Source organism: Alosa alosa, chromosome 9, assembly GCF_017589495.1.
Source record: "Alosa alosa isolate M-15738 ecotype Scorff River chromosome 9, AALO_Geno_1.1, whole genome shotgun sequence".
Lineage (NCBI taxonomy): Eukaryota > Metazoa > Chordata > Actinopteri > Clupeiformes > Clupeidae > Alosa > Alosa alosa.
The window spans coordinates 6,101,153-6,128,108 of record NC_063197.1 but is presented as its reverse complement, the minus strand read 5'-3'; the positions used below and the strand labels follow the sequence as shown (position 1 = coordinate 6,128,108).

At 44.8% G+C, this 26,956-nt stretch overlaps 2 protein-coding genes across 2 annotated transcripts; one reads left to right on the top strand and one right to left on the bottom strand.

Annotated features, from left to right (window-relative positions):
- The first annotated feature begins 16 nt into the window (after positions 1 to 16).
- LOC125300029 (divergent protein kinase domain 1A-like) lies at positions 17 to 20,061 on the top strand. Its single transcript, XM_048251503.1, has 6 exons — positions 17 to 136; positions 227 to 310; positions 13,491 to 13,625; positions 14,046 to 14,153; positions 14,311 to 14,487; positions 18,250 to 20,061. The coding sequence occupies exons 2-6, from the start codon at positions 257 to 259 to the stop codon at positions 19,063 to 19,065; spliced, it is 1,290 nt and encodes a 429-aa protein (XP_048107460.1). The 5' UTR covers positions 17 to 136; positions 227 to 256; the 3' UTR covers positions 19,066 to 20,061.
- Positions 20,062 to 21,274: 1,213 nt separating this feature from the next.
- LOC125301097 (60S ribosomal protein L5) lies at positions 21,275 to 26,243 on the bottom strand. The gene is made up of 8 exons (XM_048253364.1): positions 26,146 to 26,243; positions 25,571 to 25,640; positions 25,348 to 25,463; positions 25,083 to 25,217; positions 23,627 to 23,829; positions 22,643 to 22,820; positions 22,298 to 22,386; positions 21,275 to 21,439 (listed from the first exon to the last, which is right to left on the bottom strand). Exons 1-8 carry the CDS (start codon positions 26,146 to 26,148, stop codon positions 21,343 to 21,345), a joined length of 891 nt encoding a protein of 296 aa, XP_048109321.1. The 5' UTR covers positions 26,149 to 26,243; the 3' UTR covers positions 21,275 to 21,342.
- Between the last annotated feature and the right edge of the window lie 713 nt (positions 26,244 to 26,956).

Sequence of the window (26,956 nt, the reverse complement as noted above, 5' to 3'; positions counted from 1 at the left end):
GCTTCATCTAGTGGTGTTGTGCAAGAGGTGCAGCACTTTGAATCAGTTGAGAACGGGTGATAACTGCTTTGCAGCATCCATCCAAGCAGACCCTCAGAGAAGACCTTTTCATGACGAGAAAGAGGATATTGGCTCGGTGAGATCATCACTACTAAGTGAGAACTCTAATGGCAAGTAGCACCTAATGTAGCCCTTTAAATTCATAGCGATTTTTTTCCTTCTGTAGGCTCGTATTGTGAGATGTGGTATACCAACCATGGCAAGGGGTCTGTTGCCATGGATCTGCCTGAGAAAGCCCATCTACATCCAGGTAATACCCTGAGAAAATCGCTGTAACCTCACTGTAATCCATGATTTTATGGGTCTTGCAATGGCTTTTATATTACACTTACGTTCCATTTAGAACTGTTCGATCAATGGGGAATACGAAATGGTTTTGTGTGGTTTGTCTTAACTATGAACTTTTAGTAGCCTTCGTTTAAGCGTTTCTCTTTCCAAAACAAGGTTACTCTTCAATATTCTTCGCCAAAGAAATTGAATACAGAATACACATAGCAGCTGCGTCGAATTTTAAGCATTTGAATTTGCTTAGACTTAACAAGCTACGTTTAGTGTGCATTTGTGTCAATCGATGTAGCGCATTCTCTGTCGCTGCAATACTGTAGCCTACAAAGTACGTGTAGTCATTAGCTCGGCACAGGGGTTGCTGTAGCAACAGTGCTGCTGTAAAATAGCTGTACTTGTATTCACGTGATATTCCCACACCTACTCTACATCTGAAAGGAAATGTTGCGCAAGCAAATTGCATTAGACTAGACAGTAATTGTGTGTGAATAGTGTGCTTAGTTGTAGAGTCGACTGTGTGACTCTGATCGCAAATTCGAGCACTACGAGCAATGTCACGACAGTTCTGACTGTGACGGATGGGTATGGTGGGGTCTTAGCTTAGGCAGTTGGACATGAACCATTTGTATGAACACAGCGGTTATATGTCACAAGTATGCTCTCGATCTCTCGGGGAAGCCCACATGGTACACATCGCATACTGTAGCCTAAAGCCTAAACTATTTGCCTGGAGCAAAGGTAGCATACAACCGCAGCAGACTCAAAGGAGAGCGCACGTTGCATGCACTATATAGGCTAAAAACCCATAAGAGGTTCCGTTCCCGCCCCCCCAGCACTAGTTTGTGGGTATTTATTATGACTTAGTTTGGAGGGTTTAGAGCAGCTTCAATTTTTGCCATGTTCGATAAAGCCATCAATTTCTAATGTAAGGGTTAGAACCGAGATCTATGTAATAATAATTGGCACAAGTGCTTTTACCTCATATTAATGCAAGGCAAGCAATTCTCCACGGGGGCTTTGAGATATAATGTACTTCCCTAACATCAGCACTCTTTTTAAATGAATCTTAATGCACTCTTGCTAAAATCTGTGTGAGAAATGTTGTAGTGGCTGGCTGAACCAAAATAATTATGATTATTGTCATCACCTGGACCCCTTTTCTTAATTTCTCATCATAAGCATATTTTGTTTTTGTTTGTTCTTATGGTTTGTTTTTGTTTTTCCACCCAGTTCTCTGAAATGAGGTTCTTAGAATTGCACCTATGGCATCGGCTATTATCCACTCACTCTGACCTTAACGCCTGTGTTGAGTGACCTAAACACAACGCCGTCCTCATGTTTGCCTTTGTTTTCCCTCCTCTTGTCTCATCACATTCTGGCTTTCCGGTACCCAGCGTGTGAAGAGCCGGGTCTCAGGGTAACAAAAAGTGACAGCAATCACGGGGGCATCCGCTGTTGCTGTTCTCAGGCCACTCCACTTTTGATTAATGGAGATGAGTGACCAGACTAGAGCCCCAACAAGTTTTTTTTAGCACTGTGTGTTGATATGTGTGTTGTTGATTCTGTATATTGTATAATTGTGAAAAAATAGGCATGGTGTCAAAATGCAATTATGTCATTGCATCATTCATTATCAGTCCCACTTCCCTTTGAGTAAATCTGTAATAAGTCATTACATTGCTTCATAATCAATAGTCAAGCACAGTATTTTTGTTGCAGTCACTAATGATTGATTTCCCCGGCCAGGAATGATTTCCGTGGCCTGAGAGGGAGAGGCCCTTGTTAGAGCCACGTTGGGAAGTCATGACAGCGTGAGACATCTCTCTGTTCTAGCACAAAGTTGTCACCGTTGTCGTGTGTGTAATTACCTTTCCTGGCCAGGAAAGGGCATCGGTGACAGAGGGGGTGCTGGCAGGAGTACGAGAGGGCCGCCTCAGTGAGCTTGTTTGTCTGCCTGCGGTGGAGAGTAAATCCAGAACGTTGGCTGCATGAGGCTTAGTCAGGGTTATCTAATTCTGACAGGCCTCGGTCCCAATGTTAAGCTTAGAACCCCGACAAGTGACACACAGTGATAAGTAAGACGGTGTGTGTGAGTGTGTGTGTTTGTGTGTCTGTATGTGTGTGTGTGTGTGTGAAGTGAAGTCCCTCTAAAGCAGGCGTCTAATAGTAATAGTGACTGTCCTCTTTTCTTCTCTCCTTAGTTGTTATTTTTTGTCTGATCAGATTACTTCACTTCTGTGTCACTCCTCCTGTTTGCACTTTATGGCATATGATTCATTTGATGAATAGTTTACATATCCTGTCCTTTCATGACTTTGTGGACTTCCAACATTAGATGTAAGTCTTGTACATTCTTTGGACTTCATCGGACTTTTGCATTCATTGGACCATTGTCACATCCTGGTGTTGCCAGCCTCGTATTTATGGATATCAGCCGTGCCTTAGGGCCTTATCCTACATCTCCTTGTAAGCTTGATGTGTTTTGCTACCAAAGGCTATGATGTGAGAATTGGAGGGATTTGACCCGAGGAAGTTGAATTTGATCTGACAAGACAAACCCTCCAGGACGGGGCTGAGTACACTGAGTCGGCTGTCATTGTCTCTCTTTTTTCTTGGAGCTTATACGCAGGCTACGGGCGGAGACCGCTCATTCTCCACTCTCCGCTCTGCACTGTCACCACAACACATGACCTCTAATGTGGGCTGTGAATTGCTCACTGGTATTGAGATGTTAAGACAATGAAGCGAACATATGTGCCTCTTCATATGCATGTAGTGTCATTCAGAATGTAAGTAAGCCATAAGCGTCAGCCTTGCACACCCGGAGTGTAAATAAAAGTGTACATGATGAGTAAGACTCCAGCTTACTGATGTCTAAAATCCTTTCACGGGCAGTTTGTGCAAGCCGGGGAGTGTCTGCTTGGATTGATTTTTGGATTTTTATTTTTGTCAAAGAACCTCACCTGTTGGAGGGAAAATGTGCCCATTGAGCCACATAGAAGAGTGTAAGAAACCCAGACCTCGCCTTGGAAAGCCCGTGTGGAAGTTGGTGTGGCAGTCTTGGTGATGTCTAGCTTGGTGATGTCCAGACAAAACATGCTGTCTGTCTGGCAACTCTGAAGCCCCTTGAAGCCAGTGTTGTCTCACTGTAGCAGTTATACCAAAAATATACCTTCCCAGATGGTTTAAAAAACAAAGACACACTGTCTGTCTGTTTTGATATGTTATGACACACAGTCACTTCCAGGCATACTCCACAGCACACCATGGATTTCTTTGTAGCAAAATCTGGATTGCACAGCTGAATGTGTTATCACTCAGTGTACTGTACTCCCCCTTTCCTTTGGGAAAACCTCCTTTTAAAGGTAAACTATGCAGTATTGGCAATTTCCTTACTGTTTTCTCGGTTTTTGCTTCTTTTTTCGCTGGCTCTGTCATGATGAATGTCTGAGAAACTCCATCGCTACCTTTTTCTAGCCGGTGCCTGGCGTGTATGTGTATTTGAATGCAGTAAAGCAATTCGTTACACTCGTTATACTTCCTGACACTGAGGCCGTCGGCCCGCCGGCCCACAGTTGCAAGGGTGGTTTTTCCGCTCACAGGCGCTAGGGGGAAGCGAGACGGCCACCATTCAACCCGAAAATCATATATATCATCCCAAGTTATAAAAGTCATATAACCATCCCAATGACTCTGAAGCTGTTAAATGAAGGTAAATTAAGCTTAAAAACGTGCATATTAAGCTAAAAAACCTGCATAGTGTGCCTTTAAAAATGTATTAGTTATTTTGCATTCAACCACAGTAGACCTGTTCTCTCCTAAGGGGCCTTCTCCCTTATTAGAAACAGGGGGTGGGGGCTGTAAACGGGTCCTCTATTTTTGTGCCGCTTTCAGGCACAGCCACCGCCACACAGCCAGATGCCCAGGTTCCATTTTATTCCCCACGGACTCAGAACCCATCAGAACCAGGTCTCATTTACTACGGCAACCAGGCTGGCCTAGAGAGCTCTGGGCTCAGTGGCGAGGCGGCGGAGAAGTGTGTCAAGCAGAGGAGCTAAATGAGGTTATAAAGGGAGAGAGGAAGTAGACATGCGCACACACACACACACACACACACACACACAAACAGTGTCAAAGAAACTCACAATGTGGAAAAAGCACAAGATGAACAGAGGAAGAGGAAGGAAAGAGGCACAGGAGCGGCAGAAATCAATGGCTGAATGGAACTAAAGTTAGTATTTCCTTGAAAGGTTTTATATTTTGTTTAGGTATTCTTATACCTTCCAAGAAAAGTGCATCTTAAAGAAACCCATTACTGTCCTGTCCACAAAACCCACCTTTTCCCTTTGTCATTTGGATAGATGAACTGGTCATTGGAGTGCCGTTTGCCTCTCATTTGATTCACCATGACAACAGGTGAATTTGATAAACCATCAAATATCTGCCCCATTACTGTAGCAATGCAGGCTTTAGAAAATATCAATACTTCACATCTCCCATTACAAGTGCTTTTCTTGTATGGCTGTCTTGTTACAATGAACTTTACAGGATATCATAACCTACTGATCCATACTAATACTATTTGGATGAACGAGGAAAGATGTTTCATTGTTGAACACACAGCCGTTTACTAACCTTTGACACCCCCTCCTAGCCAGGCACTCTGAGATAGATAAAGGAAAACCTTTGAACCTATGAAGGTTGCACCTATGAACTTACAAAGGTTTTGGTGGTTTACTACCGAACTTTCCCACACTTTGGAAGAAGGCTCTCAATTTGTAGCCAGGATTTGCCTGCCAGGCTTCTGAAATTAGCCTAAGCAGTGCAAATGCTCACTCTAAGTACTATTGACATAGCACTCTACACTGGGGCTAGAGAGACTGGTGAAAAGCTGTGGTTAGCGGCATTGGAGACGTGAACACCAGGAGTCTTGAGGAGAGACAAAAGAGAGCTGATATTCTTTTGCCTTTGAGCCGCGTCCAGAGCCGGGCAGCATGCTGCAGGCATGGAGGTGTGCGAAGGTAATATTTGCTGTTGCTAGGAGGAATATAAGAAGATGACTCCTTGTGGGCTATAAAAGCAGTTCTGGCTCCTGGGTGTGTGAGAGAGAGAAAGTGTGTGTGTATTTTCTGGGATAGAGTGGGCAAGGTTGCGTGTGTATGTTGCTGCTGAGATAGAATAAGCGTGGGAGGTTTAGTGTGTGTGTGTGTGTGTGTGTGTGTGTGTGTTTGGTGCCGGGGACAGTGGAGAGCAAGCATAGAGGAGATGGGCTCTCTGAAAGGCCCACTGCGTTGACGATCGAGCAGGAGTTAGATCCCCCATCAGCCAGTGGCAGCAGCTGGACCGCTCTCTCCCCATCAGAGCATCTGTCTCCTGGGAACAGGAAGAGAGGGGCATGATGGGATGGGATGAGCCCCCAGTGCTCGTAAAGGGGAGTAGGCGAATGTTCAGAAAGTGCACCACCTACGGGAGGGTCTGAAACTAATAGATGACCACCTGGCGTTAGCTTCATATGACTATTGCTATTTTCCAGAGTAACATAACACTGAGTGAGTAGCAGAGTGGTCCACTTCTTTTACTGTCCACGGGTGCTCTCCCCAGGATGTGTCTGAACCCTCTGACTCCTGTGGTCAGATTGTCTGATTAGCAGTGTCGTAGTAGCAGAAAATTGTCGTAGAAATTTATTTTTATTTTGGTCTGAGCAGATATAAGAGGACTATAATTTTTCGTCTCCTGCACCCATCTATTTCTCTCTCTCTCTCTCTCTCTCTCTCTCACACACTCTCTCTCTTCATGCTTACATTACAGTACACTCTTTCTTTTGCCATATCTCTTCCTTATTCCCTCAGAGAGAGGGATTCTTTCTGTCCCACTCCCTCTTTTTCACCCCCTCTCTCTTCCTTCCCTCTCTCTTCTCCATCTCTCTCTATCTCTATCTCTCCCCCTGTCTCCTCTGCTCTGTCTCCCTCTGTGCAGCAGGGAGGAAGCCCATTAGAGAGAGAGCTCTGAGGAATTGCTTTATGATCATGAATTATGGATGACTGGTGAGCAGGCTGCAAAAACAAGTGTCAATGCAGAATTTCTCTCCACTTGATCCGCCTCTTTTCCATTTCGACCCCCCGCCCCCCCCGTCCCGCCTCCTCCCCGACTCCCACCCCTATCCTTCTCAACCGCCACGCTTATTTTCCGTGAGCCAGTCCCATAGACGCGACTCTGAGGATTATGGCCCAGCAGACACTCATGATCCCCACCATCCCACACACCCCTGACACACTCCAACCTGAGTGGATGCCATCCCAGGCCATGGCCCCCTGAATGCGCTCTGATCCCGAGGGGAGGCGCAGAGTGTGTGTTGGGGGAGGGAGGCACAGGGTGTGGTGAGCGGACGCGAACGCGGGCGTGGTGCAGGCACGCAGGCCTGGCCTCTGCTACCACAGCTGTGCCCACATGGGGTAAATTACAGACCTTGAGCACGACGGCGCCTCCGAGAAGCACTCGGCCCATCTGCCTCCTCCGTTGCATTCCGACAGCGAGAGAGAGCGCAGCATGCTCATTAGCGTCAGGCTAAAAGAAGCTATCTCCCTGATCCCTGTTACATTGATCGGCCAATTACCACGCTTTATTGAGACCAGCGACAACAAGGCCTGTACTTTCCTCCCAGTAGGCACCTGGTAGATGGAAAGTCGCCTGTATCATTGTGTTCTATTCATAGAGAGATCAGCTATGTGTGGAAAAGATTGGCATCAATGCCCGAAGTAGATTGTCGGTATTCAGATTCCGGTTCAGTAATTGTATTGCTGTTACACTATTTGAATGTCACCATGAAAGATATCTATATTTTTTTCAGAGTATAATGTACTTTCCATATAGGCGCTAATATACTGTATAGTAATTTAAACATCTCTATGTAGTATATGGTATATCCATTGTGCTGTACAGATGTGAAAAGCAGGCCTGGTAAAGGTCATCAGCTAAGCCATCAACACTGCTTTTTCTTTTCCTGCCTGCCATGTGCCAAGACTGGTCCACGCCTGATCAAGCTGGATAGCAAATAATACTGCACCCTAATGAGTCAAAATGATTTAATAATAATGAAAGTATCTCTCCACGCTTGGATCCCGCATCCCATCCACCACCTGTGGGCATACTGAGAGTGTAATGAAAAGGCCCATAAAGACCCTCAATCGATAGCTCCTCATTTTCCACCCTAACAGAGAACCAATGAGAGGCTGCGGACAGACACCAGTCATCTCCAGGCCAGTGTCTGCTATTGATTGTGTAGGCTGAATGCATGTGCGTGTGTGTGTGTGTGTGTGTGTGTGTGTGTGTGTGTGTGTGTGTGTGTGTGTGTGTGTGTGTGTGTGTGTGAGTGAAGAGAGCTATCTCCATAATGGCTCCATGCTGTTAACATGCTGTAATCAATAGGAAGAAACGGTGTAATGAATTTGCATGATTACCAGCGCTCCCCTAACAAGTCACCAGCTTAAGTGTTACAGTAAACAGGAAGCAATGAAACCGTCTGCAATCCAACCAAGACTTTGCAAAAGACCCTGAACAATCAAAAGCCAGAATTGTGGCATAAATCCCAAGTGTGTGGTGGTCTAACTATGAAATGAATATTGGATTTACACCCTGTATGGTTACACTCCCATCACTGGGCTGGCAGGGCACGGCCATGTTGAGTCCAACTGCACCAATGCAGACACATGGAGATGTTTAGTGTTTCTGATTTATTTTGCTGTCATGCCAAATAAGGGTTAGGCAGTCATCAAGAAAAACTTCACTGTGATAACAAAAAGTACTCGCTCAGCATTGGCAATCCCTTGATACAATAAATATGACTTGACTGTCACAAAATGGGCCATAAAAATGAAATATTATCAAGTGTTGCTCTGTGGGAAGTTTGATAACGTATTGGCTGTTCCTTTCAGTGGAACAGACTGCTCCTATTGTATTTAAACTGTTGCATTTAGTCCACTATTTCCAGCTGTACTGCTTGGCAGTTCTGAGACCAAGAAACATGGACAAATATATATTTTTTGTGGTTGTGTGTGTGTGTGTGTGTGTATGTGAGACAAAGAGAGAAAGAGTATTTGTGTGTGTGTGTGTGTGTGTGTGTGTGTGTGTGTGTGTGTGAGAGACAAATAGAGAGAGTGTGTGTGTGTGTGTGTGTGCACACTACTATTATATCACAAGCCCTCCCCCACACTGCAGGTGGTGTGGAGATGGAGTCCACGGCAGTTGTGATTGATATTCTATGCTGTCGTCAGGTCTGCACGGGCTGCTGAATTGTTTACATCCTCTGGGCCGCGGTGGAGAGAGAATGCGGTGCTGCACTGGCGGGGCGCCGCAGCAGGGGACCGCTGGCCTGTTCGCCTGTCAGAGAGGGGGGGGTTGTTGATACCGGATCCGCTATGCCTCCATGGAAACATCACGCCGACGCAGGGGGAACCCTTGCATGGTTGAAACACACCTGCGGGAGGTGACCTGGTTTTGCCTTCAAGCTCAACACTTGAGAGAGTGAAATGTTATTCTTTTGTCTCATTCTCTCTGTGTGTGTTGGAGAGTTGTGCTTTGAGCACAGTCTAGTCGTGGTGTTTGAACACAGTTTGGGAGCTGATGCAGTGAAGACATCAAAGGGTGATTAAGGGATTCCTGGAAGGAAAAGTGTGGTTCTCTAATTAGATTAATTTTATTGATATAATCATTTGAGCCTTATTTGGAAAGCAGTAGAGGTTGGCTTAGAGCAGCAGTTTGTTTCGGACATTTGTTTTCTAGATTTTTCTTACTTCAACCTACATTAAGAGAAAGAAATAGCTTTCTTTCTAACTTCCTGTGAAATTTAGTGTATGGCATTGCAAAGAAAATCCAGTGCAAAGCAAATTTGGTGTATGGCATTGCAAAGTAATCCAGTGCAAAACAAACCAAGCTGCCCCTTTTGACTAGGAGCCTTTTCCATTCTACTAAGGAAAAGAGAGATTTTTTAAAGTCTGAAGCTGTCAGACGTGGATCCTTGCCATACCACATCCTGAGAGCTCTTCAATGGGAGATTATGACAGTATGCAGATTCAGTATGCAGAGAGGAGGAGGAGGAGGGTTCGCTGGCTCAGGACTAGGCGCCGGATGAGAAAGTGATTTAGTCCTGATGGGTTGCAGAGTGCCAGGGGGGCCCAGCACGTCCTCGAGATCGCATTAACCCTCCCAGGACTCCCCGGAGAAACTTGGCGTGTTAGGAGTTGCCAGATGAGGAAGAAAAGGTGGGGAGGGCAGGGGGGCGTGCTTGATGCTGATTTCTATGACAACAGCTCTCCTGGGCCTGTGGTCGGCCTGGTCTGAAAGGCTGGACCTAACAGACAGCAGAACCAAACGAATGTCCCAGCCTCCCCTGTCATCCTGGCCTTGGGAAACAGTGAGTAGAAGACAGAGAAAAGAAACGACAGCAGAGAGAGAGAGAGAGAGAGAGAGAGAGAAGAAGGGAGGAGACAGAGAACGAGGGGGAAAAAAGCAGTGGGAGGAGAGGTAGAGTGGGGTCAGAAGGGGAGAGGAGAGGCAGAAGACTGAGTCAGTAGAGGAGACATCAGAGGCTACATTAGCGTCTCTGTGCCAGCTCTGAGCCGATGGAGAGTGATGGGCTGACATTAGGAAGGCCACTGAATAGAGTGGAATTAGATTAGGGAAGGGGGAGATTGACAGGCTGGACAGGAGCTGCCCAGAAGAAGGGGCTAGCTGCAGCCAGAGAGTAAGGGAGAGGGAGAAGGGGGCAGCCATCAGGGAGGATCATTCAGGCTGCCCATTGCTTTATCCAGCATTTATACCGGGATCATGTGCCAAACCTCTCAAGTCCTGCACAAAAGCTGACTGGTCTGATTGTGTGAGTGTAAATGCATGTGTGTGTGTGTGTGTGTGTGTGTGTGTGTGTGTGTGTGTGGGCAGCATGCACCATTTTCAATCAATCCTGCCTACTATGTAATTAAACACGGTCAGGAAGTGGTGGGTCACAATCAGATATGCCCTCGGGTCTTAGGTCAGTTCAGTGCCAGGGAACTGCCCCGTGATGACCCTGGCATGAGGACATCTCCACATCCAAGGAGGGGTCGATAATGAGGTCCTGATGAGCGAAAGCATTTCAAAACATGTCTGATATATATCCCCTTGTAAAATATCTCTTGGAGAGCCTTTTCAGGTTCTCAGACACACTCTGAGAGGATAAACATAGAGCCGGAGAGTTGATGCGAATCGACGGATGTAAAAATGTGAGGCAGGCAGACAGACAGCACCACAGGCAGAGAGAAGGCGGCGAGACGGAGCTGAAGTTATGGGCCTATCAGCAGAACAAATTGAAAGGAGAAGGGAAGGGAGTGAATAGGCAAGGAACGTCCATCACCACCCAACGAATGACAGATGCATGCATCATTGATAGATTAATAAAGTGGGCTCCCAAAAGTCTGCTAGTTAGGTGCAGCTGGGATAATAGGATATACCATTACTGACAGAGATAGACCGTTTATTATCTCGGGCTCACAATGTTAAAGCGATGCATCAGAGGCAAAACAATCATCTCACAGTTGCTGTGAGGTAATAAGAATCGCTAAATTGCATGTTGGTCCTCAAATTGGAATAATTTGTCTGACAGGGAAGCTCTTCCAGAGAGCTGTTTGTCTAGTTAATATTCTGCAATGCTGAGGCAGTGTGTAGTCAGAAAACTAAAAATGGATATTGATGAATGATTCACTGTAGAAACTGAATATACATACTGTATAGTTTCATGCTGAGCCCGAAACTATACCCGTTTGATAAACTGCAATTGCTCCAGCAGATGAAACAGGCAATCCAGTACCCATGCACTGTCTGTTTTAAGACAAAAAATCACATTTGATTGCAACCTTTTAGTTGAGTGACATTGAAGGCCAAATCATGTCACAATATTCTAAACTATTCCAAGACATGTGAAGCTGTGTGCACATGTGTGCTGAGAGTGAGTAATAGTGAGAGTGCACTAAGAGTGCACTAATATACTCGGAGGTGTACGCACATTACAAGGCTAAGACAGCGAGTCTGGAGAGCAGCCAGAGGAAGAAGACTCAATCATGCATTTCATACTCTTCCTCCGTCTCATTTGTATCCTTAGTGGCGCGGCGTGGCGTGGCGCTCGCCCCTCAGCCCTGCTCCGCTGTTTGTTATTGTTCCTGTCACCTCGGTTGAGAGCATTTACGTCAAGAGCGGCCTTGTCGCACACTGCCTGAACCCGCACACACGCTGCCTGACAAAGGGGCAAGAGAAAGAGAGATGAAGGAAAAGGCGGTGAGACAGAGAGAGAGAGAAAGAGAGAGAGAGAGAGTGAGAGAGAAATGAGATGGTAGAGTCTGTGTCCAACTAAGCATGTCACCCTGAGCTATATATACACAACTATCGACCTTCTCTCCGTCCCCTCATCCCCCCTTAAAAAACATCAACCCAATTGCTATTTTGGTGTTTTGTTTGGATGGCCACCTTACTAACTCCATCCCCAGACACTGATAGTAAATACCATCGGTCTCAATCATTTAGAAAGGGAAATGTCAGGCCACGAGAGGGATTAAACACGCTGCATCATCATGACATTTCAATTTCAAATGTTTACCATTAGCTGCAGGCTCCAGTCTCGACTCCGGCAGCATAATCGGAATGCAGTCTTCATCTAGCCTTTAACCTCAGCCCTGCGCCTTTGTGTTTTATGCATAGGCCCACAGCGCTGGGGGCTGTGAAATGAACAGTGTGGAAAAGAAAGGCATATGGTGCGGTGTACCTGCAGTGACTGTCACTTCAGCACAGGGCTTGTTTAATAGTTTTTCCACCCAGCCATCCAAGAAAACCGCCTGAAAGTATGGATGACTTCATCTTGATAGAAAATCGGAGATGAATTGCTTCCTGTTCTTTCACGGCCGTGTGTGCATGGTCGGCACAAATAAATAAATAAACAAACAAACATCTTGCCTGGGTGAAGCCCCTTCAGAAACCTCTGTTTCAAGCACCTGGTTTGTGCATCTGAAATTGTTTCAATGGATTTTTTGCCCCAGCCTGTCACTAGGGCACCAGGGAAGAAAGAATGCAAGCAGCTTGTGTTGAAGCACAATGCCAATGTAACACGCCGGTCCTATTGCATTGCAGCTTTTACACCTATTCTGGGTGAAAATTGCATATTTCATGAAGCATCTGCAGTTTTGCTGCCTGAAGGAGCTATTTATATCGGCTCATGCAACCTGTCAGCCGGTGGAGATGACAACGAGCCCCCTCCATCAGAGGCTCCTGCGGAGCCGTGCGCCTTCCAGCATCCGCTCGCATGTGGAGCCACCGTCAGCTTCATTTGCACTCTCCAGCTGTGCTTGAAAAGACTCAGAATAAGGCCTGGTGCTGCGTCTCCCGTAGGAAACGCAGGACTCTGGGCAGCTTTTGTGGCGACAAAGCCTCCTGCCACAGTTGGACGTTGTATTAAATATAGTGCATAGTAGACAGAGTGCATACAAGTTATTTGGAAATAAAACCAAAATCCAAATTTTGATGTGTGTTCCGATGTGTGTTCCGATGTGTGTTTCTGAGGGTGGAGAGACACACAGATACTGTCTGGCCTGCAGCTTTTATTCTTCGGTCTCCCATGCGTTGGTCTACTGAGTAATCGGCACAGAACCAGAGGAAAAAGTACAAATCACACTGCAAAGTGCAGCCAGCTACTGCCTTAATGGACTCAGTGCACTGCCAAAGCATTCCTGCACCGTTGTCCAACTTGTTTGACGTCACTCTAACCAGACTGTTGGGTGACATGACATTTCTCTACATTCTGCTGACCTTATTGGCAAATAATGCTCACTGCAGACTCAAATCAAAAAAGAGCAAACTTGAAATAATAAAACAAAAAAACATTTACAACCTTGTCTGTCTTTTGATTAAGAAGAGGCTATGAAATAGGCTGCCAGTCCAGAGGCTGTGATATATTTGTCACATAAATTTAAAATTGGCCATGCTAAATGTTTTAGGGTAAAGAGGGCGACCCACTTTTAAGGAATACATTTCTCTCTCTTCTCTCTCTCTCTCTCTCTCTCTCTCTCTCTCTCTCTCTCTCTCTCTCTCTCTCTCTCTCTTGCTATCCCTTACTCTTTCTCCATGCCCAGGCCCGTTTTTCTTACCTGCACATGAAGTACCTGTTCTTCTCCTGGCTGGCTGTGTTTGTGGGCAGCTGGGTGGTTTACGTGGAGTACTCTTCCTACACAGAGCTGTGCCGGGGCAGGGAATGCAAGAACGCAATCGTGAGTATGACGTGGAGGACGTGGCTCCTCCAATCATGACTAAGGTTAAAATTAAGTTAGAAGATAGCCATCTCACACTGCACTGACTATTAACACAACAAGCACAATGATAGTATCAATGAAGTAAGAGTTAAAGGTGCGGTCTGCAATTCTGGTGAAAGATATTTGACATTTGGGCACAGTAGGCAATCAATTTGCATCTCACCCTACCTGGGTTGGCCTCTTTGTGTCCTATTTGCAGAGCCAGCACTGTACACAGATGTGTTTTAGGCTGGCACAGATGTGTTTTTTTTTTTATTTGACACAACGTGTATTAGATTAGAATCTCAGAGAAATTGTCAAATTATTTGAATCTCGCTCATGTCATTTACAGCTTCATCAGCTCAGGCCTTTTGTTCCGTGTGTTTTTGTCTGGCGCAGTGTGACAAATACAGGACAGGGGTGATTGATGGCTCGGCGTGCAGCAGCCTGTGCGAGAAGGACACTCTCTACCTCGGGAAGTGCCTGTCTGCCAAGCCTAACAACCAGGTCAGAATCACCGCGCTCTCATCACTTGTCACTGTCAACACTTGTTCCCATTAGTTCCCCTGCTGCTGCTCCCTACTTAGTGCGACACTAAATGACTTCCGCTGGGTGACTCTCCTGTCTTGATTGTGTGTGTGTGTGTGTGTGTGTCCCTGGCCAGGTGTATTCTGGGAGCTGGGGAGACCTGGAGGGAATCATTAAGTGCCAGATGGAGGAGGTGCCTCACTACGACCTGGTGGCCGAGATGGAGCCTAGGAAGGAGACGGCGTCTTTTGACAAGCCCACCAAGGGCACCTCTGTGGAGAAGTTTAAGGAGATGGTCCTGGGCCATTTGAAGGTCAGTAGCAAACAAAAGATTGCTTTTGTTTTTATATTTGAACAGCTTACATTTCTTTATCTAATTGACCACTGGGTTAGGGAGCAGATAGGGACAAGCGTAGGAAGAGTGTAGAGGCTTATCAAAAGCAAGGTCTTGTGATCTTGTGTTTCTTGTGATCTTGTGTTTCTTGTGATCTGGAGATAACAAAACTGGCCTGCTTGGCCTTTGCAACTTAAATAAACTAGATGTACCGCATAGCGGTACAAAATATGACCGCCGCTCAGTCCTGTACATCCGTTCCGCGAAAATAAATCACACTTCAATTTGTCTCCATATTTTACTCCATCCCCCACTCTTGAAACTTTTGTGTATGCTTGTTTGGCATGCCTGAGTGTGTATGTGCCGCTGCACAGAAAGTACCCTACTGGTGCTGAAAAGGTGAATAGATTGTAGAATAGCCAAAGAAGATGTAGAATTGTTATAAAACCTTTAAAATCTCTAAACAATCACAAGTAGGGCAGTTCATCACAGTTCATCCATTGCAACTGGATTGATGAAAGGTCACTTACACCTGTAGGCTACATTGTATTTGGGAAAAGCAAAAGGTATCAGCATAATGTTATTTATTTATTTATTTTTATGTATTTATAAACAAAAAACATCTCTGTCAGTTCCATGCCGTTTTCAACAGCTATCAAAAACAAAGGTCATTTTTGGATGGATGGATTTTTTTGTGAATGATTCTTCTTCTACATAAGATTTTAGTCATCTTTAGTTCATGTAATACTTTATTGTCAATGCACAAATTAAGTAACAGTAGTCTGAAACGTTATTGTTAATGCACAAATTAAGTAACAGTAGCCTAGTCTGAAACGAAATGCTGTTTTACATCTAACCAGTGGTGCAAATAACTGACATGTCCAAATGGGCCTTGATGAAATGCGGCCGCTAGACTGTTCATACACATTTTAACGGGCCAAAGTTGAAGAGCTTTTGTATGCTATTGTTAGTGCAAATATAGGCTGATTCATGTTCCCTTGCATTGTTTAACTGAGGTCCATGGCTAGTCTGGCTTTCATCAGACCAAGCTCAATCTTTTAAGAAATCAAAAATAAATAGCGGGCAGATCAGGCTGGGTTCACCCAGCCCTAGTCCATAGGCACCGATATTGTTTAATTTTTTTCCGATTGAGATATACACGCCTGGTTATTCTAAATGCAAAAATGCATCAGGGAGTTATGACAAAACGGTAACTAACAAACTAGATCCTAATAGAAAGTTGTTAGCTTCCCTAAGCTACAGGTAGGATTATAAGGTAGGCCTATTGACAACATAAATTGTCAATAGGCTATGCTGGCGACACAAATAAAATCTCCTTTTGAAACCAATGGCTTAATGCCTTACAGTATCAAGCGGACTTAAACTGTCATATCGCGGGCTTAAAAGTTGTAATAACATTCACGCAGCTCCATGAGTCAAGGAAAGCGCCAATGAAGTAGCCACTTCTAAATGGGGACCCACTACACAGTAGCTTAAGGTGTTTTGCTAAAGCAGCCATAATGAAATGAAGGTGTCATTGTTTGATACTTCACACACACGTGCTTTTTAATTTCAGACTACAACTACCAAGCTGTAATCAAAGCACATCGATTCCCCTCTCACACCCTTAAAACTTAAAACAAAATTAACAGGCGCCTCAGTCTCACGCATGTATAGGCAAAACTGTATCAGACCGGTGTAACGTTGGTAAATCTTCCATTGCACAGAATGATTTTGTAGCACGCGGCAATAAATGACAGTCGAAAAATACAAACAGTGCTGCTATACATTTGCTTGGTATAACCGCATTTATAGTTTTCTACAAATGCAATAAATCAAATGCCTCCATCACTCAACCAACGCTAACGGTAACATTACCTAGGTCCTTATTGATATTACAAGATTAACGTACCTGCAGTAAAAACCAAGCATGTCCGATAAACATCCTCAGATTTATTTCGCTTCAAGAAGAAATGGGAATTACACTTCATGTGAACATCGCCCTATCCTTATTAGATGTTAAATGCCATGTAAATTACAGTCCTTGTATGAAGCGTCCATTTTTTTTCCAACCCACTTTTAACTTCCAACAAAATTACGCCTCACTGCAACGATGCCATCTAGTGGACAAACGACTACTTCTCGCCAATACTGAAAATGCAGCCATGATGATGATGATGAATATTTATTTTGGCTTTCTTTTAATCCTACTGATTTTCATTTTTTTTTTACCGGGGCAAATCACAAATGAGTGATTATGAGCCAGGTTGATGTGGGCCCTTGAGACCAACATACCATAAAAGATTCACAGAGAACTGTGTCTGCCCTACCCTCCTTTCGGGGTCCAGTCCATGGGGGGCTGCAGATGAAAACGAAAAAATGACGGTTCCATGCTATCCATGTGGGGGTACATGCTCACCAAGTTTTGTGGTACCCGGTCTTTCAGTGTCCCGAATCCTTGTTGGTGTCGTCACTAAATGTACACATAAATTATTTTATTGTAAGGGCCCCCATGAACGAAAGTACACAAAACTTGGCATGCATTCAGAGGGTGTCATAATGATCCTACTCTTTTTAATTTCGTGCAGTTTTGACCTTGTCAGCCAGAGATATTGAGATGAAAACACCTAATTTTTTTTTTTTTTTTTTTGACTAGGTGGCGCTATACATGAAATAAGTGGTAATGGGATGGGTTGACATGCCCCCTTAAGACCAACATACAAAAAAAAAGGTGGACCTCCTAGGCCCTACGGTTCTCGAGATATTCACAGAAAACTGTCTCCGGCCACCTACAGGCCAGTTGGTGTATAGTAACATAAATTAATTTATTGTGTGGCCCCCCATGAACGGAATTCCACAAAACTTGGCGTGCATACATAGGGTGTCATAATGATCCTACACTTCCAATTTTGTGCAGTTTTGACTATGTTAGGTCACAGATACCTTCAATTACACCACCTCATTTTTACTTTTTTTGTGTTTAACTAGGTGGCGCTATACATGAAATGAGTGGTTATGGAATGGGTTGACATGGCCCCTTGAGATCAACAAAAAAAAAAAAAAAAAATGGTCCTCCTAAACCCTACGGTTTTCGAGATATTCACAGAAAACTGTGTCTGCCCTACCCTCCTTTCGGGGGGTCCAATTCAGCGGGGGGGGCTACAGATCAAAACGAAAAACGATGGTTCCATGCTATCCATGTGGGGTTACATGTCCACCAAGTTTCGCGGTACCCGGTCTTTCAGTGTCCCGGGAATCATTGACGGAAATTTGGGCATCTAAAAAAAAAAAAAAAAAAAAAAAAAAACTGAACCTATATGACCGCGCTTGCAGCTCTTGTGGCGGTCATAAAGTGGGGGCATGGTCTCCCAAAGACCTTCAAGGTCATGTGACAATACTGGCTTCTCTAATCTATTCATGTTTTCATTATAACCATTATAATGAATTAATAAGGATGAGAAGAATTATTCATTATAACTAAGGTGTTGGGGGGAGGTGTGTCACAAGTGTATTATGTATTACATATGGGTCCAAGTAAACATGGGGACCGGGGTTCGTTTCTGACCTGTGGTCATTTCCCAATCCTACCTATCCTCTTTCTACTTTCTACTTCTTTCTACTTTTCCCAATCCTACTGTCATTCCCTTTGATTTCCTCTCAATCTCTACTGGTCTCTACTCAATCTCCTATCATAATTCAATTCAAATAAAAAAATAACACATCTCCTGTTTTTTTGTTCAGACAAAAGTGGGTGATCAGGCTAACCTTCAGAACCTGGCAACCTTGGTCCTTGGGGTGGCCGACGCCAACAAGGATGGTCAGATCTCCCTGTCGGAGGCGCGCTCAGCCTGGGCACTGATCCAGCTGAACGAGTTCCTTCTGGCCGTGGTCCTGCAGGACCGTGAGCACACGCCCAAGCTGCTGGGCTTCTGCGGGGACCTGTACGTGGTGGAGAAGGTGCCGTACGCGCCGCTCTACGGCCTCAGCCTGCCCTGGCTGCTGGAGCTGTGGATCCCGGCGGGCCTGCGGCGCAGCATGGACCAGTGGGTGACGCCGTCGTGGCCGCGCAAGGCCAAGATCTCCATCGGCCTGCTGGAGCTGGTGGAGGACGTCTTCCACGGCACGTACGGCAGCTTCCTCATGTGCGACGTGAGCGCGGCCGGCTTCGGCTACACCGAGCGGCACGACCTGAAGGTGGTGGACGCGCGGCGCATCGTGCCCGAGGCCGCCTTCCAGGAGGCGATGCGCGAGCGCCGCTGCGAGACGGACGCCGACTGCGTCTACGGCGCCGACTGCCTGACGACGTGCGACCTCACCAAGCGGCGGTGCACCACGGAGGTCACGCGGCCCAACCTGGCCAAGGCGTGCGGCGCGCTGAAGGACTACCTCCTATGGGGGGCGCCGTCGGACGTGCGCGAGGAGCTCGAGAAGCAGCTGTACGCCTGCATCGCGCTCAAGGGCGCCACTGAACAGATGGAGATGGAGCACTCGCTCATCCTCAACAACCTCAAGACGCTGCTCTGGAAGAGGATCTCGCACACCAAAGACTCCAAGTGAGATGACGCACACCAGACCAGACCAGACAGGGCTCCTGTCCAGGTGGGGGAGGACTGCCAGGCGAGGCAGGGCTCCTGTTAATGCTGTTCCTGGTTGGAATGATGCATCAGGCTGGCCTTTCAAATGCGTGCAATCTAGGCTGGGAAAATGTGAATTACTACTACTTTGATCAGGTCGCCACAGAATCATTGGTACAACTGGTTTATTTGTGACTTGTCTCTAAATTATTTCCATGTTTTAATTGAAGACGATGGGCATCTTTTTGTCCACTATAACCTTTTTTAAGATGCCCTATATGGACCAAAATGGTTAAAAGATTCCGGGCTCTAATTTGAATGATAAGCCAAGTGCAAAGTTCTGCAATGAGCAGAAATGAACTAAAGCTAATTTATTCACTTGATAATTTAATGCCATAGGCAAGACTCTAACATAGGTGGGTCAGTGCAATGGTTCCACATGCCACTGATGGCTTTAGTTCATGTGTGACACTTTGCCCGCCTCATCATTTTAATTCAGGCTCAAAATTAACGCTCCAAAGACCAGCAAACTGCTAGTGGACTTTCATGTCCTCCAGGGACCAGTAGGAGCTCTGTAGCAACTGCCGGCCATCCTGCAACTCTCTTCCACAACCTCATTAGATACAACTGGACAATTAAATCATACATAGGGAACAACACTTTCTAGTCTCAACAAGAGGGGATCAATCTGTTTTTTGTTTGTGTTGTACAATTTGGGAATTGTTTTTTCAGAAAGCAGACCAACTGCCTATGACTGCTGCAAAGCTCTTTTTAAATTGAATTGTCTTTTATCTATTTGATGTTTTTAATCTCCAGACAGAACTAGCCGATCAAGTTTTGATGCTGCCCCAACCCTATTACCTGTTGTTAATTGTTACTGGACAAGTCAACTCAATGCCATCTATGGTTTAAGACAAGTGTCATAAATGTATATTATAAACTGCATGATGGATTTGCACATTAAATTATGTAAAATAAACTGTTTCTCCTTCTTTGCACAGAACTCACTCCCATGCTCCCACAATCTGTTTCATTGCACCATCTGGTGGGCAAAATTTGGAGCTGCACATGATGTTGTTGCAGTGTTGGTTTACAGTACTGTTTTTGCTCCTACTGCCTCTCCAGCGTACTGACATATCCAGTTGTGATAATATATTGGGGGAATACTATATAGAATAGTTAGGGTATACAATACAGTATACATTCACTGGACACTTTTTAGCTACACCTTGTTAATACCAATTGTTGCCTTAATGATCTATGCCTTTTCTTGGTGGCATAGATTAAAGGTGGTGCATTTTCATTCATTTGCAGACATTTTTAAATCCAAAGCAATTTACATGTCAATTATATTTCAGGCTACTGCATGCTAGCCCAGGTCCTTAACCACTACCCTGGCATCACAGTTGCTCATTTGTCAGCTGCACATTCATGACGCATTTATCTCCAGTTCCACCACTACCCAAAATCAGATTGGATTGAGATCTGGTAACTACTCTGGAGGCCATTTCAGTACAACGAACTTTGTCATTTTCAAGAAACCAGTTCAAGATAATTCGAGCTTTGTGACATTGCTACTTCCAGCACGAGAACACATCAGAAGATGGTCAAAGGGATGGACATGGTCAGCAGCAGTATTAAAGTAAGCTGTGGCATCTGATGCTCAATTGAGTGTGCCAAGAAAATCCCACACATCATGGCACCACCACCAGTCTGAACCATTGATACAAGGCAGGATGACCTAGTGCTGAACCATTGACTGGACACACCCTGAAACCAAGACTCAGACCAGGCAACTTCTTTCAAACCGTGTACCCAACAGTGAGTAGAGTATCGATAGATCAGATCTGGGACCCAGTACAAGCACCTTTACAAGTATTGGTCTTGTAACCCCAAAGTAAGACACATTCTAAAGACTATGGCTATGTGCTAAGAGCACAGAGCTACAACAGTCACATTTACAGTTGTGATTCATTAATCAGATGTTTGAAGTTATGCTTTGAAAAGGATAAGTTTCTTGCATCAAAAAAAATAAAAAAAGACTGGAACACAATGCAGATCCATGTGAGAAACAGCAGTGACCCTGGGTGGTCAATCAATAGAAATTTAATTGCATCTTATATTTTGTTTAAAAAAAAAATAACTTGCAGAAGCATCACACCCACACCCAGGCATACACAGGCACTCTGAAGTCTTTTCGATAGATTTATTAGAACAAAGTGATTTGCCGCACTCATTTGGAGCAGACCAGGGAGGAGCCTTAGTCGGCAGCCTGCTCCTGAGCCCGGAGGTAGCTGGCCTTCTTCTGGGCCACGCGGTCTTTCCTCTGGGCAAGTGTGAGCTTGGCGCGGTTCCACCTTGCACAACAGGAAACAAAGCCACACCATTAGGAAACAGCCAGAGACGTGCGACAACATTAGAACACCGAGCATGTGGCCCGTGTACAGCAGGCGTGGAATAAAGCACAACACAATGGGCAGAAAGGAGCCCAGTAAACAACTGAAACTGCCTTTAGTGGACGCATACGCACCCTCTAATGGCAGTGAGTCACATTCACATATTTTCATCAAGCCAAGAGTCTGGCATGTGCAGACAGGCAGGTAGAGAATCCCACATTAAGTCCTACAGACAGCACCATCTTCATTGAGTAATGCTGAGGCTGGGGTTAATTTAAACCATTTGCAAAAGTCTACTTCACAATGGGACAATTTCTGGGGAAACCCTCTTGGCGCTCAAACCCCGTCTTTAGAGCCATATTCCTTCCAGAATTATTAACCCTGCACAAATACCATTATAGTGTGATATTTAAGCCACTTAAAGTGCACTTTAGGTTAACTTTCACCCAGCATCCAACAAGTACCTCTAATCAGGGGACTTTGTGTTCACAATTTGATAACTGTTCAAACTATGGAACAAGATTTATGCCAACTTCTATAGGCTTAATAGAAGAGCAGTGCTTCTGCCCCCTCAAGTCAACACCACTCCAATGAATGGAAGTGTAACATGTTGGATTTTGGCCCCATGCTCTATGAACTCAGGTCAGTCTTATCTGTAGCAACATCCATGGCATCATCAATGCCATATGCTTGATCAAACTCATGTTACATGAACTGTGGCCCAGTACAACCACCATAAGGGTCCTGTCAAGCATACAAGTCCCGTGTTGTGCTCATTCTGTCCAGTAGATCTCCCCAAAGCCCTGGTGCCAAACTCACCTCTTCTTCTTGACCTCCTTCTTGGGCTTCTTCTCGTGTACGGGGTTCTCACGAATGGACGCGTGCGCCTTTTTGTACATCTCCTCGACCTGGAGATCACAGGTTACACACATTTTTGTCACTAATGGCACAAACCATGCAAACTGAGGACAGTACATCTTAAAACTGAAGTTATCATACAACACTAAAAATACATGCAATAAAAAAAGATTGATATTGGCTCGCTTTAATACTAAAAGCATTTAAAATAGCTTCAACTTTAAACCCCATCCAGGATTAGAAGTTGGCATTGTGGTGGACAGCCATCAACGCTGTAGTGGTTATGAAAAGTTGTTTTTCTCTTACTGAATCTGGGGTGACGCCATTCTTGATGAAGCGGGAGAACTGTTTTTTATAGGCATCTTCATCCTCCTCCATCAGGAGACTCATGTATTCCGAGATGTTCAGGCCCAGGATGTGTTTACGATGGACCTCGGCGTTGAATTCCTTGCTCTCGGTGTCATAACCGGGGAAACGCTTGGTGCTGAAAAAGAGGAAAAGTGACGATTTAAATCAGGTAAACTCAGACAAGCAGTTACCACTGCAAGTTTCATTAGGCATATTTTAGGATTAGGGAAACAAGTCTGAGCAAGAGCCACAAGCTCGAAACGTCACACAATGAGATTATGAATCGATCCGGTGTGTGGATCTCTTTTCCTCTTAGATTAGTCAGACATACATGCATGCTATCCAGTTATAGTTATAGGCTAGTTATACAGGTATAGGCCTGGTGTGGTCCTGCATCTGTCCCGTGCACGCGGCAAGAATTGTGTCATCAACACGGCTTATGGGAGATGTCATGTGCCTCCCAACAATTGTGACTGCGCGTCAATGACTTACGTCATCAACGTGCGCAACTGTGCAGAGGAACATAGCACCTCCTGTAGACTACATTGCCTAGAGCCCCGTTTCACATCCTTTCACAGCCAAAGGTAAGGATTAACCGTAAGCACCATGAGGCGTGGCCTGTGGTTACCTCGGAGCATCTGCATGAAGCTCTATTAACACAGACCATGCTGCTGCCCTCAGCCCCGTCTTGAAACGTGCTTACATCAACTGTGCAAATGAAGGACCAACTACAATTTTGCTCAGTTTAAAAATGTATCATCATCGAGCAGCAGACAGCGTGTGTGCAGCCAACCATGCAAACACCCTCAGCAACTACAGCAGCTCACCATACTCATACTACTGCCACTTGTACTACCTCTACAGCTCTGAAATCAGCAAGGCGGTGAGGTTTAGACTTTGCCAGAGACTTCCTGCTGTGGTCATATCATGCTGGCCCCTCACCTGTGAGGAATGGACAGGCCTCCATCGACGGCACCCTTCAGAGCTCCGAACACCTTGTTACCAGTGGTGGTTCTGGCCAGGCCGGCGTCGAGGTAGCAGGTGAATGCACCTGGCTGCCCGTCGATGCTCTCCACATTGAACTCGTCGCCTGTGATCTCAACCTGGCCCTCGTACACCTTATCCAGGCCAAATTTGTTCAGCAGCTGAGGAGACAAAAAAAACACATCACTTCAGTTGTTTGCAATGCAACCTTATGACAGTGGTTGCACACATGTTCAACACTCATTTGAATGTATGGAATCATAAAAGGATGACCTAGCATTGGTAAGTGATGGCAGTTTCTGAATTTCAGACTCGCTGCTGCTGAGAAACCTTTTCTGGGCAGATAAAGGAAAACATAGCTGGCCTCCTGAGCAATCTCAGATGGCAGAGAAGTGGAATAATTACCTTCCACCTAACAGACAAACACCAGACATGCCTCCACCTCAAACACCAAAGACACTTAACACAGAAGTCATTAAATTGTTATCTGCTTCACATTAGCCAAAGGAACTCAGGTCAGTCTACTCTGGTCATAATATACAAAGACACCACTAAAAAGGAGCTCAACCAAACTTAAAATATTTCAATGGCACATGAAACCACTGTTAAAAGTTTCAGTAGTTCTACATGTGCTCCACATATCACTGCACTGCCAGTCATCACCAGCAGGTGCTGGTCTGTACACTTCCAGAGTCAATATTTTCAGAAATCCCATTCATGAGAACTATTCAGTAAACTTCCTGTTAAAAATTTCAAAAGCTTTACTCTTCACTTAATAGACTGAAGACCTCAAGTATTGCGCTTTCTATTGTTTGGGCTTGAGTTTGACTGAGTTTCAATCTTAGTGTAAATCTTACTAAGACTGAGCAAAGGAAGGAAAAAAAAGCTAACCATCTATAAAATATCTGATGGCCATTTCTTACATATTTGCACATAAATTAAAGATTCAAATGGAGGCATTCATGTCTTTTCATTAATTTCCAACAACCACCTATATATCACAATTGTTCCAGAATCTTAGTTATATTGGAGACTGTTCAACACCAAATCAGGTTTTCCCAGGCAGTGCTTATGCAGCACTGTCTAATTGCCATATCTTATCACTTGCAATCTGAATTGAACTCGAAACAAATCAAGCACATTGAAACAGAACTACTAACAAGTGTGAAACAAAGACCCAGTGCATCCCAGGCTTGGGGTCACCCAGGGACAGGACTAAGTATCCATCGCCACAGTAGAAGGAGGGCCCCATGATGTACTTTAGTCTTCTTTCCCCCTTCCACTAATGACTTACATCTGTGGCACTCATGAGACACGCTGTGATGTCTGAAGTTTTAGTTCCCAAACAAGCATTCTCTAGTGAGGGTTGGTGTGTGTGTGTGTGCATTGGGTAAAGAGCAGAGGAGGACCTCACCCGGCGAGCCAGCAGCAGACCGGTGCAGTACGCGGCGGCATAGTTCGTCAGTCCGACAGAGATGCCGTATTTTGGCAGCTCGTGGGAGTAGGCGGCACAAACAATCATGTCACCCTCGATCCTGGCATAGGCGATCTGATGTAGACACACAGGTACAACACAATCATTACTGTGGTCATAAAAACAGCTTCATTCAGGTCCAGTACACACAGAAACATGAGAAGACTGAAACACACGCCAAACTTGAAACTGCATTCAAACTAACCTGACAGATGATGTCTCTGTTGGAGAATCGCACAATCATCCTGTATTTGGGGGTGTTGTACTTGTTCTTATCCTGGATCACCAGTCTTTTGCGGGCAAAGAAGTCAGTCTTTCCCTCTGAAAAAAGCCAGTAACCACAATTTAACATATTTCCAAACATGTTCATTGCAAAACAAGCAACTCACGTTGTATACAAATTGATAGGATAAAATGCACAAGCTTACCTCTCCTTCTCCTGAATTTGACTTGGTACCTCTTGAAGTAGGCCTTATTCTTCACCACTTTAACAAATCCCTGAAAAACATGTAGGCGTGATCAGTTTATTTCACTCAAGACACCATTCACTGACAAGCGAATCATCTACCGAGAATATGAACAGATAACGTGAATTCAAAAAGTCACGTTAGGCCTACGACTATTGCAGGAAACCTGACAATCATGGCAGCACACATCTAGTTAGCCTTAGCCGAATAGCTAGCTAGTTGGCAATATGTTCCGCTGACAAGACAAACGAGTCACATTATTTCCAAAAGCTCGTGTTTGCTTGCTGAAATACGTTGCCGAAACAAGGACAAAACTTTCGGACAAATTGAGGCATGTACCTAGTATCAACCATTCCAAAGAGAATCCGAAATTCTGGCCATTAGGCCACGTTTGAAAAGACTACCGCTATGCTACACCGGCAAGAATCTACAATCATCCTAATAATTAGTAAAATGTAAAAAACATATTTAGGCATAAAACAACAGTGCATTGTCATACATGTTAGAATTCGTGCATATCATGGCACTTTACTGACCATTTTGAGGACTTTTAGATCTCCTGTTTCAGGAGCCCGAAGTCACAGACAGGGTTTTGGACTCCGCTGGACTGAAAAAGAAAGACTGAATTGCGCATGCCCAGTAAATACCATGGCCGGCCAAGCCACATGTTTGACAGCATAGCGGCAGTCAAACAGAGCCATCGTAAACAAGTAACTACCACCTGCTGGCGAGGAGGAATCACAACAGCTGACTCGGACCAACAACGCATACACCTGCGACTTTTCATCATTTAGTATTTCAGTCCTTGAGCCAGACACCCTAATTTTGGTCAGTCGGTAAAATTCGAGGAGAATAAGTCTCTATAGTGATTTTTGACAAGGTATAGACCTATACCCTATGTCACATAAAGAAGAAGGTTTCTGTACTTGAAATGTATAGCCTATACAAATTATTGCATTTAATGCATGGCTCATTTACATATTTATACATATATAATATCAGAAAACATGTAATACAAAAAATTGTCTTAATGTAATCACCGGAGGAAGTTTTGTGGGGATATCTAGTTAATGGCAGGCATCTACATCTAGCTGCAACTCTGGCGCTACCCTGTTCCTAATATTCTTAGAATTTGATTGTTCTCAGACTTTTCATTAGGGTAACTGGCAACACGATTGAGTATGAAAAAGAGCATCCCAGAGAGGCAGGGTCAAGATGTATGGGTATTCATCACTCTGTGTAAACCTGTGTGGACAAAAAAGAAGTTTGGGTGGATTGTTTTGAATTCAGGAAAGCAATACCGGATTTCTTTAAATTGGCAGCACTCAATAAGGAAAACTCTGTTAC

Bases quoted from the DNA above. Each gene is read 5' to 3' on its own strand.
- LOC125300029 (XM_048251503.1), top strand. From the start codon at position 257: ATGGCAAGGGGTCTGTTGCCATGGATCTGCCTGAGAAAGCCCATCTAC. The intron at 311-13,490 runs GTAATACCCTGA...CTCCATGCCCAG, and splicing joins GAAAGCCCATCTACATCCAG to GCCCGTTTTTCTTACCTGCA. The intron at 14,154-14,310 runs GTCAGAATCACC...GTCCCTGGCCAG, and splicing joins CTGCCAAGCCTAACAACCAG to GTGTATTCTGGGAGCTGGGG.
- LOC125301097 (XM_048253364.1), bottom strand. The intron at 22,821-23,626 runs GTGAGGGGCCAG...CCTCTTTTTCAG, and splicing joins GGCCTGTCCATTCCTCACAG to CACCAAGCGTTTCCCCGGTT. The intron at 21,440-22,297 runs GTGAGTTTGGCA...CTGTTGTGCAAG, and splicing joins AAGGAGGTCAAGAAGAAGAG to GTGGAACCGCGCCAAGCTCA.